The 13,607-nt window shown below is 33.5% G+C and overlaps 1 protein-coding gene across 3 annotated transcripts in view; it reads left to right on the forward strand.

Annotated features, from left to right (window-relative positions):
• ATAD2B (ATPase family AAA domain containing 2B) overlaps positions 1 to 13,607 on the forward strand; it is a 150,914-nt gene that overhangs the window by 61,225 nt on the left and 76,082 nt on the right. For all 3 annotated transcript variants that reach the window (XM_019943168.2, XM_019943169.2, XM_073791563.1), the window contains 3 exons: positions 4,615 to 4,705; positions 10,129 to 10,440; positions 12,776 to 12,911. In XM_019943168.2, coding sequence (XP_019798727.1) covers positions 4,615 to 4,705; positions 10,129 to 10,440; positions 12,776 to 12,911 — 539 coding nt within the window. The remainder of the gene's footprint in view (positions 1 to 4,614; positions 4,706 to 10,128; positions 10,441 to 12,775; positions 12,912 to 13,607) is intronic.

Genomic DNA, 13,607 nt, shown 5'->3' on the forward strand with positions numbered 1-13,607 from the left:
TTGTATTAATTATCTTGTATGACAGGTTATATGTCTCTTGTTCACCAAAGTACCTTTGTTCCCATAAAAATAACGTTTTTAGAGTAATGGTGGCTTTATGAATAAGAGCCCAATATGCAAATTCTCATAGAAATGGCTGTAACATCTTAATTAAAAGCAGCAAATGCCATTCATTATAGTGTAGTTTTAAAAAGAACATAATAAAAAAAATAAGAACATAATTAAAACAGGGCAATGTGTAGTCATTGACTATGTAAAATGTTATTTAATATGTTATACAGAGTTCTCTTGTCCTATTTTTACTTGGCAATATTTTGGTTAGTCTTTGACCAGTTTAATCATTGACTGTCATCTTCACTGCACATTTATATTTGAGAGGGAGGGACATATTCAGAGAAGATTCTGTATTTGACAATGCTTTGCATGTATTAAACATATCAAGCCTAATTAGAACCTTTATAACACATACCTATATAAATATAACCAAAAGAGAGCAGAGAAGGTACTACATATGAATATATATATTTATACACACACACACACACATGCACACACGAGCACTTGCTGTTATATGGCTTTGATTTTGGATCTCTGTAAAATGCCTTGTTTATGTACATAGATGTGAGAAGCTTAGTGATTAGTACAGTACAGTAGACTCTAGGGAAATGAAGGCAATGGCTCTGCTGTATAGAGCAGTCTGTGTAGAGCAGTCTCTACCTCAGTTCGACAGTCTGAACAGCCACTATATCTGTCTCAGTTTTGGATTGACGATCCAACTTATAGGCTTTTTTTTGGCACCAAGTTTATTTAGCTTTGTCAGGATGGGAAACATAGTGTATACAGCATCATTTTTGTTACCCGAGTGAGCTTCTAGGGCTGTACCAGTGCATAGAGGTACGCTTAGTTATAGGAGACAAGACTGAAGTAGTCTACTTCAGCATGGGGAAGCATCAGCTATCTTATTTGGAACATCTTACAACAGTTCAAGCACATCTTTTAGGCTCTACCAGTAGATGGGGAATATGCTTATTAGCTCTAAGAGACACAGCCAGTGTTCATTTCGGCACAGGAAAGCCATTACCTTGATTTTCCAATTATCTTCTCTAGTGTCCTAGTCATGTAGGCCTCAAAGTCCATATGCCAACCATAGTCCTCACAATTCAGGTATAGTCCACACAAATCAGAGATATAACAGTAACCGAAGTCTAGAACAGTACTGTCCAGTTGAATTTTCTGTGATGATGGAAATGTTCTGTGGCTTACTATATTGTATAAGTATGGATCTTGAACATAGTTTTCCATGTTAATTTTAGCTTTCGAAGTTTCAAGAAAACAGTGCTTAAGACCTAAACCTAAGATCATTTTTCTTGGCCTGGGTCTGTGGAAAAAAACCTAGACTGGCTGTTCACCTTTTTTTCCTTAGGTAATATTTAAGGTCATGAGACTAGATGATACAATTCCTCTGTCTTAAGAAGCAGTCAGTAAGGTAAGAGGAAAACTAGGAGAGTGGGATTCTGGAAGCCAAGTGAAGAAACTATATCAATGGGGAAGGTATAATTAACTGTGTCGGATGTTGCTAAATTAAATCACATGACAGAAGATTGGCGATTGTATTTAGCATTATGCAGGTCATTGGTGAAACCTGATGGGAACAATTTCAATTAGTGGTGGGTGCAAAAAACTTGACTCGAATATGATTAGTTTAAGAGAATGGGAGGGGAGGAATTGGAGACAGTGAATGGAGATAAATTTTTCAAAGTGTTTTGCTGTAATAAGAAGCAAAGGATTGAGGTGAGATGTTGAGCAAATTGGGGACAAGAGAAGGTGTTTTGTTATTTTTAAGATGGGAGAAATATCCCGTAGGGAAGGAAGTTTTGGTGATGAAATTGAGAAAGGAGAATTATCTTCTTGCCTTGATAGGCGAGAAGGGGAATTGGATTTAATGTATGAGTGATGAGAATGACTTTATTTTTAATTTAAAAAAATTTTATTTATTTATTTGTCTGTGCTGGGTCTTAGTTGCAGCATGTGGGATCTAGTTCCCTGACCAGGGATCAAACCTGGGCCCCCTGCCCTGGGAGCGTGGAGTCTTAGACACTGGACCACCAGGGAAGTCCCGAGAATGACTATAGATAGGAATTTGATAGTTCATCTGTTATAATAGGGAGAAGACAGAATATTGCGGGTACACATGCTAACAGGTGGACAGAGTTGGTATGGGGTACCTTTGGAAGTTTCCTTCTGATTGCTTCAGTTTTCTCAGTGGATTAGGAAGCAAGTTCTGAACGAGAGGCTGAGTGTGAAGACAGAGAGGCTATGAACTAGTCTGCTGGAAGATAGCCTCATGAATAGAATAGAGAAGGGTTAAGGGCAGTCATAGGGTCCATTTGGTTATTAATTTAAATTGATACCAGTCAGTGTCTAATATTAGCATGCAGTTTGGGAAGTGGAATATCATGACTCTTGCTATTTGAGCAAGTGACAGTAAAAAACAAACAACAAAAAAAGTAAGTCTTGGTGCCAAATTTTAATAATTTTGTTAACTCTTTATTACCATAAAATAGCATGTACCTTCTTTATGCAGTAATGCTTAATTTCTTTTGTTTATCATCAGCAGCAGTATGATTATTGTTATAAATGTTATGTGTATATTCATGAATCCTAAAGAATGAGTGACCTGAGTTTGCCTTTGACTCTTAATAATAGAGGAAGCTACTTTCTATTAGGAGAAACCATATGATTTACTATTCTGTATGCCATATAGAGTAAATTGTAATGAAACATTTCTTGATTTAAATAATTTCTTCTATTTCTTGTTTTTATGATAAAGAAAGGAGACTCTTTATATAGAAAAAGAGAAAGGCACTTAAATGTCTCAGAGACCTGACAATAACTTTTGACTTTACGTAATTAATTTCATTTCCTCTAAATCTTTACTTATTTTGTAAAATGAAGGGATACAGATAGATTTTTTTTTTTTTTTTTTTTTTTGCGGCATGTGGGATATTCCCGGACCAGGGCACGAACCCGCGTCCCCTGCATCGGCAGGTGGACTCCCAACCACTGCGCCACCAGGGAAGCCCCGATAGATCTTTTTTGAGATATCTTCCAGCTTAGATTTTTTTTTGCCGTGTTTCTGATTCTCTAAGGGTCTTGAATGAGTGGCGCCCCTTCTAATAATGAAGTCTATATAGATTCTTAATGTCATCTTCTAGACTATGTAAGCTCTGAGAATTATATTTTTGGGGGGCCTTGGTTTTATATTCTTTTAATATCTGTTCAGGCAGATATTTCAAGTTGAAAGAAAATATTTCTTACATCATTGATTTATTTTTGGTAGCTGAACACCTAACTTAGAACTTGGAAATGAAGCAATAGCTATTGATTCTAGATTTTGTCAACTTTTTGAGCAAAGTTTATCTTGAAAACTTTCAAGTTCTTTTTGTTTTTGTGCTAGACCCCAGATTCCTCACCAAGGCAATAATATTATCATCTTGGTTATAATTTGCTTTTTCATAGTCTCAAGAAACTCAAGTAGCAGTGTTGAGGAAACAAGTATACTCAATTTTTTTTTTTTTTTTTGCGGTACGCGGGCCTCTCACTGCTGTGGCCTCTCCCGTTGCGGAGCACAGGCTCCGGACGCGCAGCCTCAGCGGCCACGGCTCACGGGCCCAGCCGTTCCGCGGCATGTGGGATTCTCCCGGACCGGGACACGAACCCGTGTCCCCTGTATCGGCAGGTGGACTCTCAGCCACTGCGCCACCAGGGAAGCCCAAGTATACTCAATTTTAGAAAGCATTGTCTTTCCCCTGAAAGAAGGCAAATGTGAAAAAAAAATTCTGATATGACTTTTTAGGTGATTATGGACTCATACTTCAGTGTTTATTTTTTACTGTGGGAGAAAAATTTCATTTAATTTGGAACCAACATGTTAAAATTTTGATTGTGCTATACAGTTAGATTTAAGGTAAAGAATGCTCTTTTGAAAGAAAAAAATCAAGGTAAAATTGTTTAAACCTTTCTTTTACAGTGAATTCAATTAATATTTATGGAGATTACCTTGTTATATATTAAATGTGAAAGCATTAACCTACAAGATGATGTTTATTATATTTATTTACTTAACTGAAAACTTCTTCAACTTAAAACTTTAATGATACTTTATGCATATTAGAACCAAAAGGCCTGTGAAATCTAAATATAAGGTTTGTTTAAAAGATGATTATTATAACACATTAAAGTTTTTTTGTTTACATGTTTTCAAATGGTTAAAATGACTTGGAGGAAAGTGAAATTTAGTTTTGAGTTCTAGTCCTATATCAGTCACGTAGTCATATGTGCCACTAGTCAAGTTCCTTTACCTCTCAGGATGTTAAGTATCTTAGTTTGTGAAACAAAGATCTCTGCTACATAGCTCACAGGGTTATTATGGGAATCAGAGTTGATGCGGATGCCAAGCTGTTTATGTTTCTTTTAAAATAAACAGTTGCTTTTCTGGGATATGGTTAGTTGATAAATTTGTTCCATCTAATACATTTTGGGGTTGAGGATATTTTATTTATTTGTACTTTTTTCCTTAGGCAAGATTTTATTTATCTGTGCTTTTCTTCTTAGGCAAGAAAACACATTTTACAGATCCATACCAGGGACTGGAATCCAAAATTGTCAGATGCTTTTTTAGGTGAATTGGCTGAAACATGTGTTGGTAAGTGCTACTGTTTGAATTTTTTGATTGTCATTGTTTGTTCTGATCAGCCTCCCTTTCCCCTTATGTTTGGAATGTGAATGAGTATAGTTGTGTTTTTGTGCAATAGATGGCTTTGCCTTTAAATGTAAACATTTCACTTGACGTTTGAACACTTCTAAATTAGAATTTTAGCTGCCATTAGGTGTTTTGATTATCAAAGCTCAGTGGTCATATGCCTTTCATTGAGTGCTGGATTTCCAGTATTACTACAGTGTCTCCTTTTAGGAATTGTTCCCTTTCAGAAGTTTTACTAAGAAAAATAAGCTTAAACGAGAGGTGAAGGTCCAGGGATAGGGCAGGATTGTAGTCTTTTACTTCACAGATTACATGATGGACTCATCCTCATGCTGGTGGTTTAGAAAGAAGTTGAGTGAGAGGAGTCTTCAAAGAAAATACTTAATGACATCTGCTAGTATTTCCCCAAATGTAAAACTCTCCAAGTTAATAAGTTATTCACAAAGTAGATCTCCTACAGAGTGAACGAACACTACTGTCCTAAAAGGATATGGTGAGAGTGTTTTATGTACATACATGACCATATATAGGAGACGGAATTCAGAGGTTTTAGAATTCAGGGTTTTGGCTCTAATTAGGTCTGAAATAAAAATGAATGTGGTATTAAGCAACTGAATATACACACAGGTATTTTTCCTTCATTCTTTTTCTGTCTTTTGTCTGTTTTCCTCTCATTCTCTCAAAAATATAAATTAAAAAATCTCTCCATGAACTTTTTTTAAGCATTATGAAGAAGTCCCCCTAATAAGTCCACTAACAGTCAGCAGTCTACTTGGGAAAATTTTAAAGTTACCAAAACCAAAAAGAACAACTTAGTTAAAAAATCATTGTGGTCCACCATCAAATAATTAAAACTTAAATAGAACATTAGTCCATTCAGTTAGCTACATCCGAATTATCCTCTTCATCCACAGGGACCTCCATCTCCGAAGCAGCATACCTCAGCTTTTGAACCACAAAGACCTCGACATCTTCTGGTGAGGAGAAAACGTAAATCTCTCCAGCACTACTCCAGTTTAAGCTTTGCCTGGTATAAGAGAGCATGCGCCAAACCCATTTCATGTAAATTTGGCTTGACCTTTGCAAAGCCTTGTGCTGCTTTATGGGAGAGGGTGGTATTTGGTACAAAATCCAGTCTTTGCCCTTTTTGAAATTTGACCCCTTTTATTTCCTGTTACTTTTATGATATTATTGTGTTACAGTATAGATCAGAATGGGAAATATTTGTAGATTCATCTGTGAATTTGTCACAGAATGATCCTTAACTGAAATAAGCAGAAGTCTTCAAATAATTTTGGAAATTCCCTAAGAGTAATTTTAAAATTACTTTTTTACCCTGTCTACCATCTGAAATATTATATACTCTAATTCTTCATCTTAAATATTAGACTCTCAGTTTCCTTTTTCATTTCGAAAGGCCACTCCTTCTCATTTTACCAAGTTATTTATTTTAGCTTTTAGTCTGTTTCTTAAGTTAAAAAAATTTTAAGACATACTTTTTTATAGGACTGAAAAAGTTCTCTTGCCTTTTTTGGGGGTGGCGTTGCTGGTTTAGAATCTGCTTATATATACTCTATTTTCTTACTGGAGAGTGACATAAAAATCCATTATAATTAACTGACTTCTGATTTTGATTATGACATTTATTTCATTTAAGTTCACTTTAAAAAAAAAAAAAGAAAAAAGCAAATACAGGTCTTCCAACAGGAACGGAATAGCAATAAATTTTTAATTCATTATGAGCTTAGCACTTAGGTATCCCAAAGATGTTTTAACATGTATGGGTTCAGCTGAATGAAATTTATGCCTAACAAAAGAGTATGCAGTCTTAATGAACGACTGCAAAGATAGTTGACCTCTTGTTAGAGGTTATGGATTTGGTAACTTTTACCTTGAAATGAATTCCCAAGTACTTGGAGGTTTGCATGCATAATAGGTGTGATTTTTAGTAGTCTTCAAATAATTTGGTATCCAGAACATGTGCACAAATAGTAGGAACTTAAGGTTAATGAAGAACTTTAATCTAATCATATTTCTCTATTCATTTTCACTAAGAGGGCCAAAACAATGAAAGGGTATCTGTCAGTGTGGCATCTTAGCTTGTGGACCTTCATTGTTTGGTATTTTACTTAAAAAGTAACTTCATAAAATTTTATTACCTTTCTCTAGTTTATAACCTCTTTGAATAGCTTATATTTTCATTCTTTCAGACAAATTTCCATCTTAATAGCAGTATTTAGGAATGCGTTTTCTTTGGTATCTAGCTATGTGTGTTCATCAGACTATTAGAGTTGTAATGGTAGAACTAGTATGGTTATGGAATTCTTATGGAAGGGATATTGATATTTAACATCAACTTTTAACTCTCAAAAGGCTGTATTTCAGTATTTCTAGGATAGTCATATCATCTATTTTTCTAAACCAGGACCCTTTTGAGAGTGAAAAAATACGCTGTTAATTATGACAAGGCAAATGGCCAAAACCAGGACATGTGGTCACCCTTAATATAGCCTATTTAGCCATGGTTATGATGTACCTTTAATTCTGTTTTAGAGTCTAGTAAGGAAAGTGTATTATTAATTCAGTAGTTCTCAATTTTTTTGTATATCAGTATCACTTGTAAAGTTTTCTCAAAATACACATTTATGATATTAAACCACCACTTAGTGATTCTGATTCATTAAGTTTGTCGGGAATCTATTTTTGACTCATTTTCATTGTTTATTCAGATGACTAGTCAAGGTTGACAACCACAGATATAAACTAGTAATTCTCATTCACAAACAAATGTAAAGAAGATAAATCCTATCATTTATAGTCTGTTGGTTATGATAATCCATGAGAAAATTTACTTCTTTATTTTTTTTCAAGGATTAGTTTATAACTAATGATGAAATTCAAACTTCCAAGCAAAAATTAGGATTTTTTAAAAAACAAAAAAGGGATTATAAGCTACACAGCAGTTCTCAAAGGGCATTCTATGACTTATATTTGTCATTGTGAGCTGACAGCTTGCCAGCACTTAAAAGACTTTAGCGATGAGATTGGTGATGATATTAACAAATGTGATTCTTTTGATATGGTTAATAAAATGTGTCAGTATACAAAACATCTATTTAACTCAGTGAAGAAAATTTACTTCTTTAAGTGGAATCTATTATTGTTGATAAGCTTTAAAATTATCTTTAATAAATTAAGAAAAATGAACAAACATTGCTATTTGTATTATTATGTCAAACATAAATGTTATGGGCAACATTTACTACATAAAATACCTTTTAGTGGCTTTTTTCTGTTCTGCATTGTTTTTGAACGTTTTCTCTTTTTTAATTAGGTTTTTGCACTTAAAAATAGGGTCATGTAGTATGTTCACTAAGTATATATACTTTTAAAGAAGAAAAAGAAATGTGGTTTATATTTTTTTGAAGACGGTAGTTTATTCTTTACTTCCTCTGAAATGGATTATTTAGTTAACTGTTTATAACTGAGCTGGTGTTCTACAGTTATTTTGTTGAACTAATGTAACAGATGTGTATGGAACAGGAAAAGATACTTTTTGTCAGGTTCATTCATTGAGAAATAGAAAATAAAATGAGAGACGTGGTAAACTTGGTTATTCTGAAGAATTATTTGGGAGATTGATTGCTGTCATGGGGCAGTGTTAATGCTTAATCTGCTTATAGTTTTCTGAATTAAATTCTCATAGGTCATATTAAGTTTTCCCCTACCTCTGAATAAATGTTTATGAATATAGTACTTGATAGTTTTCATTGAAATTTTTAGTTACAGTGAGTAAGTTGGTTTAATAGTAAAAGAATTTAGATTTCTTAGAAAAAGAAAAGCCTAATAGATATGATTCATCCCCTTCTTTCTTGTAATACATGGTAACCTAATAGTTATACGTTTCCAAACTATAACCTTGGAGTTACTCTTTTCTTTTTCATTCATTCTTTCACTCAAGAAATATTTTTTGGATATCTACTGAATGCCAGGCCAGGCATCGTTCTTGGTAGTTGAGATACATTTAGCGAACAAAACAAACAAATACCCCTGTTCCTACAGAGGTCACATTCTAGTTGGGGAAGGCAGACAGTAAACATAATAGGTAGATGATAAGGTTGTAAGTGCTGTGGAAAAAGGAGAGCAGGGTGAGGAGTTTTCTGTTATGTGTAGGACTTGTTTAACGTGATCATTTGCCCTACTGAGGGATATAGGGATAGAATTTATTATAGATGTGTGAGTCAGTTTGATTTATATGGTTTTGTTCCTTAATGTTCTTTTTCTGCCAGTTAGTCTGGTACTATTTCTTCTCTGCTTATAGTTTTCCTATCTAATCACCATTTTAATTTCAGTATTTAAGTGTTCTACAAGGTCATTGTGAGATATAAAAAGATAAATAAACCTGATACCACTCTTTGAAGAGCTTAGGGACTAATGTTCTGTAATTAGTTCGGGTGGTTCCCGCTGCTGGCATAACTGATAAAAGGTGGCCAAATGCAGGTTTCATTGTCGATATAAAAAAACACCATGACTAGTTTGAGGTTTTCTTCCCATTTGTGGTAAAAACCTAAGAGTTCATATGTTTTTCTATGTATTTGTCGCTCAAATGAATGAAATGATTTCAGAGCACTGGTGGCTTGATCTGTTGTTTAACTACATGATCAGTTAAATATGGGTAATGGATGATACCTCATATCTTTGTAGCCCTTTGAACTAGATTATCAATCATTTTAAACTAAATATATATATATAAAGGAAGATAATGTAGAAATTTAATGGATTCTCATTCCCTGTAATACCTTTGGAACTATCAGAGATGATCATAACTTTAAAGTATAGTTTTGGGGGTAATAAGATACTAACCTGCTTGTGGGTTGCACTCAGAGTTAGTAGTAGAATAGCTCTGATTTTGAAGTTTCCGCTTATGTATACTACTTTGTACTGCTCCATTATATGTGTTTGGAAATTAGTAATATTAGAAAAATTTATAGAAAACTGTAATGTCATGAGGACTAAACTAATAATTGGAAATATTGATGAAAGATTGATATAAAACTATTTTTTTAAAACCTTTCCTGAAGAAAGATGTACATTGTAATTGGTTTTGGCACAAAATATATGACTTGTTTTCTTTTAATATCATTAGTTCATGTGTTTGTTAATTAAAATATTCAAAACATTTTTAGTTTTAATGAGTAAACAGTTTTATTAGGTGACTTTAAATGGTCAGTTTTCATTTTGCTAGTGAAATTGCACATGATTGATTTAGTATTTTATTTTAGATAAAGATGTGCATATTTGCAAAATAGAGTTGATACTTGGAAAAATGGACTTACCTTTGTTATCCTTTTCCTTTTGTGCATTAGGCTATTGCGGAGCTGATATCAAGGCCCTGTGCACTGAAGCTGCCCTGATTGCCCTGCGGAGGCGTTACCCCCAGATCTATGCTAGCAGTCATAAACTGCAGCTAGATGTTTCCTCAATAGTGCTCAACGCCCAAGATTTTTACCACGCAATGCAGAATATCGTGCCTGCTTCCCAGCGTGCTGTCATGTCTTCGGGACATGCACTATCCCCCATCATAAGACCACTGCTGGAAAGAAGCTTCAACAACATCCTAGCAGTCTTGCAAAAAGTGTTTCCTCATGCTGAAATTAGCCAGAGTGACAAGAAAGAAGGTAGTATAAATTACCTTTTCATATTGTTAAAATGAAACAAGTACAGGCATAAGTAAATAAATTCTGAGTTTTCTTATAAGGGTATTTATGTGTTACTCTTTTGTATTTGCCATGAATATAGGAAATGTATCCATTTCACTGGCCACTGTTTATTCTAGGCCTAGTGTATTGTCTGGCATACAGTAGTTGCCTAGTCAGTGTCCATAAAAAGAATGAATGGATGTTTGTTCTGTTTGTTCACTCTTGGAACATTCTGACTATCTTAATGTAGGAGTGTTACCACCTTTAGAAAAGTTGGCTATGATATTATTGGCTTACATTTCTTTTATTATCATAAAGCCCTTACATAAATTGTCATTTGTTAATCCTCATAACAATCCTGGGGGTAGGTACTCTTACTCTATCAAAAATGAAGATGTTCACTTATATAGGGTCACTCAGTAAGTTCTAGGTCTTGCTCAAGCTCAGGGAGCCTGACTCCAGAGCCCATGCACTTAACCATGTTGCTGTAATGTCCCTCTGGATTCAACTCATCATACTGTTTTATTGGCACAGCACTCTGCAGTGTGCTGCGCTAATGGAGTGTAAATTACTAGTAGGGCAGTAAATTAGAACCTGATGATAGAAGGTCTTGACTTCTGGCCTCAAGATTGTAGTTTGGTTGGATTTGAGATAAAAACAGAAAGCTACTTTTAAAAATGTTACTCACATACAGGAAAACTCTAGGTTCCTGTGCTAATCAAAGTAAAAGCCCATGAACTTAGAAGAGACAGTAATTAAAAAAAATTATCCTCATTTTCTTTGTTTAACATGTAGTCTGCACTGTATAAAAAATTGTCCAATGAATTATGTTAATGGTAAAACTGTTATATATAGTAAAAATCATCGATATTCAATGAATTTTGCTTGTCATATATGTATTTTCTCATGAAATATCACATGAAATATCTCATGAAATACCACATCGATTACTTGATTTCTTAAATTTGTCAAATGAGGAGGAGAACAAATATTATGTATGAGCCAGCTACTCTGCCATGAATTGTACATTTCTTATCTCTGATTTTCAAAACTGAGGATATGTATCTTCTCCCAATTTTTTTTTAATTTTTAAAAGACTATGTCACCTTTAGAAGGTCATAAAAATCTTACCTTCTCTTCTGAGAGATTGTAACTTCTTTACTTGCATTTGAGAATTTTTTTATGGCATTATTATCTGTGTTTTCTTACCATTTTATCCCCATAAGTATAAAGTATGCTTTAGTTTCATTTTTTTTCGTCACATACCAGTGGAGGAAAGAAACCAAATTTTCTTTGATTATTAATCATTGTTTTTTAATTATTTAGATATATTATTCTGGATTGTTTTGGTCTTTAATATTTTTCTTAGACAAGTATCCTTTCCTTATATATGAAATTATCAATCACATGGTACTCAATTATTTTCTGATTAACCTTTACAATATTAGTTGTATTAAATACTTGGCTTTTAAAAGCCATTGAAATCTGTGTCTGCCAGCACAATTCAGTATCTCATTTTAGAAAGCATGCCTATTTTTTTTTCTTTGTTTTTTTGGGGGAAGGGTATGATTTCTGTCAATCTTAATTTCCTCCCATTTCTCCTACACATGTAGCATTGCTTTTTATTGAATGAATTGACGCTTTTGTTAAGTGTGTATGAATTACGGCTATTAATACTTTAGGTTGTAGTCCAGATAAATTTTTAAGTATGGCACTTTCAATAGGAATTTTAGTTCCCGTTAGTCCATCGAACAACAACTTAAGACCCAGTGTTACTTGAATGAGTACATTTTTTAAGATTGGTTTTTTTCCCACTGAATTCCTGAGTCCCTTCTTAACTAAGACTAGATTTTCCTTGAAATATGTGTGTGTGTGCCATGTGAAAAAATAAAGGTCAATTTGTTCCTTGTTGCTTTTGTAAGAACTGGGCCATACTTCAATTACTCTATTAATTAAACCATCTTATTTATATTAAATGTACTGGTTTTGGTCAAAATTAACTTAGAAATTTTTAGTAAGTAGGTGAGTATTTTATGAGAGTGCCATTTCTTTTCCAGAGTTCTTGTAGTCTCCCAAAATGCATCTCATAACACTTAACTAGTCTGTAAAGGTGAAAGAATTACATTGGTTCCATTTATAAATTATTCAGAATACTGTAGTTTGTCAATTTCCTTGGACAATCTGTGTTATTTGATGGATAACTTATTAGTTTTTGCCACTTGATTTTTAAACCAGTTTTTCTTAGCTTTGGTAGGGCACTAATATTAAAGGACTTTTTAAGCCTCATAATCTTTGTGATTTTTTTTTTAAATAGATATAGAAACTCTGATTTTAGATGATAGTGAAGATGAGAATGCTTTATCAATTTTCGAGACCAGTTGTCACTCAGGATCACCAAAGAAACAGTCATCAGCTGCTGCTGTACATAAACCTTACCTTCATTTTACAATGTAAGCAATTTATATCATTGATTTCAATTTATATTGAAATTTCTTTCAATTTAGAGTGATTTTTACTACTTCATAGTTAGAATTACAGTATATTTTTACTTATGGTTGTAACCTGGAGGACTTTGTTTTTCTGTTGTTTGGACACAATTCTGGAAAACTTTACTGTGTCTATGTTTTTGTGTGGTAATAAATTGGTTTATTGGTCAACTCAAGATATTTTTTCCTAAAATGATTGTGGGATTTTTTTTTTTTTTTTTTAAGTAGAGTAGAAGGAAGGGTTGCCTTCAGAAAGTAAACCCATGTCCCCAATTTTATTGCTTTTTAGTTGAACTAAAGTGGACAGAAATGAAATATTTACCATGATCTAGAATATTTTGATTGTAATAAGTTTCATAATGATAATTTAGGATTCTAAGGGTACTAAAGAGGTTTTGAATTAGAAATTGCTCAGTAACTAAACAAATAACTTTCTGATTCTCCAAAACCTCATTAGTTTACACTTTCCTAATTTAGATTTTATGTTTTTTCTATTTACATTTACCTTTGTCTATATTAAAGCAGCTTTTGCTGTGCACTTCAATGGGTAAACAATTTTAGTGCTAATGTAATTTTAAATTAAGAGACTAAATAGTTTTCAAATACTAACAGCGTCATCACTTGCATTTACATAATTATCATGATAAAGAATCATAATGC

The sequence above is a fragment of the Tursiops truncatus genome, chromosome 14 (assembly GCF_011762595.2).
Source record: "Tursiops truncatus isolate mTurTru1 chromosome 14, mTurTru1.mat.Y, whole genome shotgun sequence".
In the NCBI taxonomy this organism is placed as follows: domain Eukaryota; kingdom Metazoa; phylum Chordata; class Mammalia; order Artiodactyla; family Delphinidae; genus Tursiops; species Tursiops truncatus.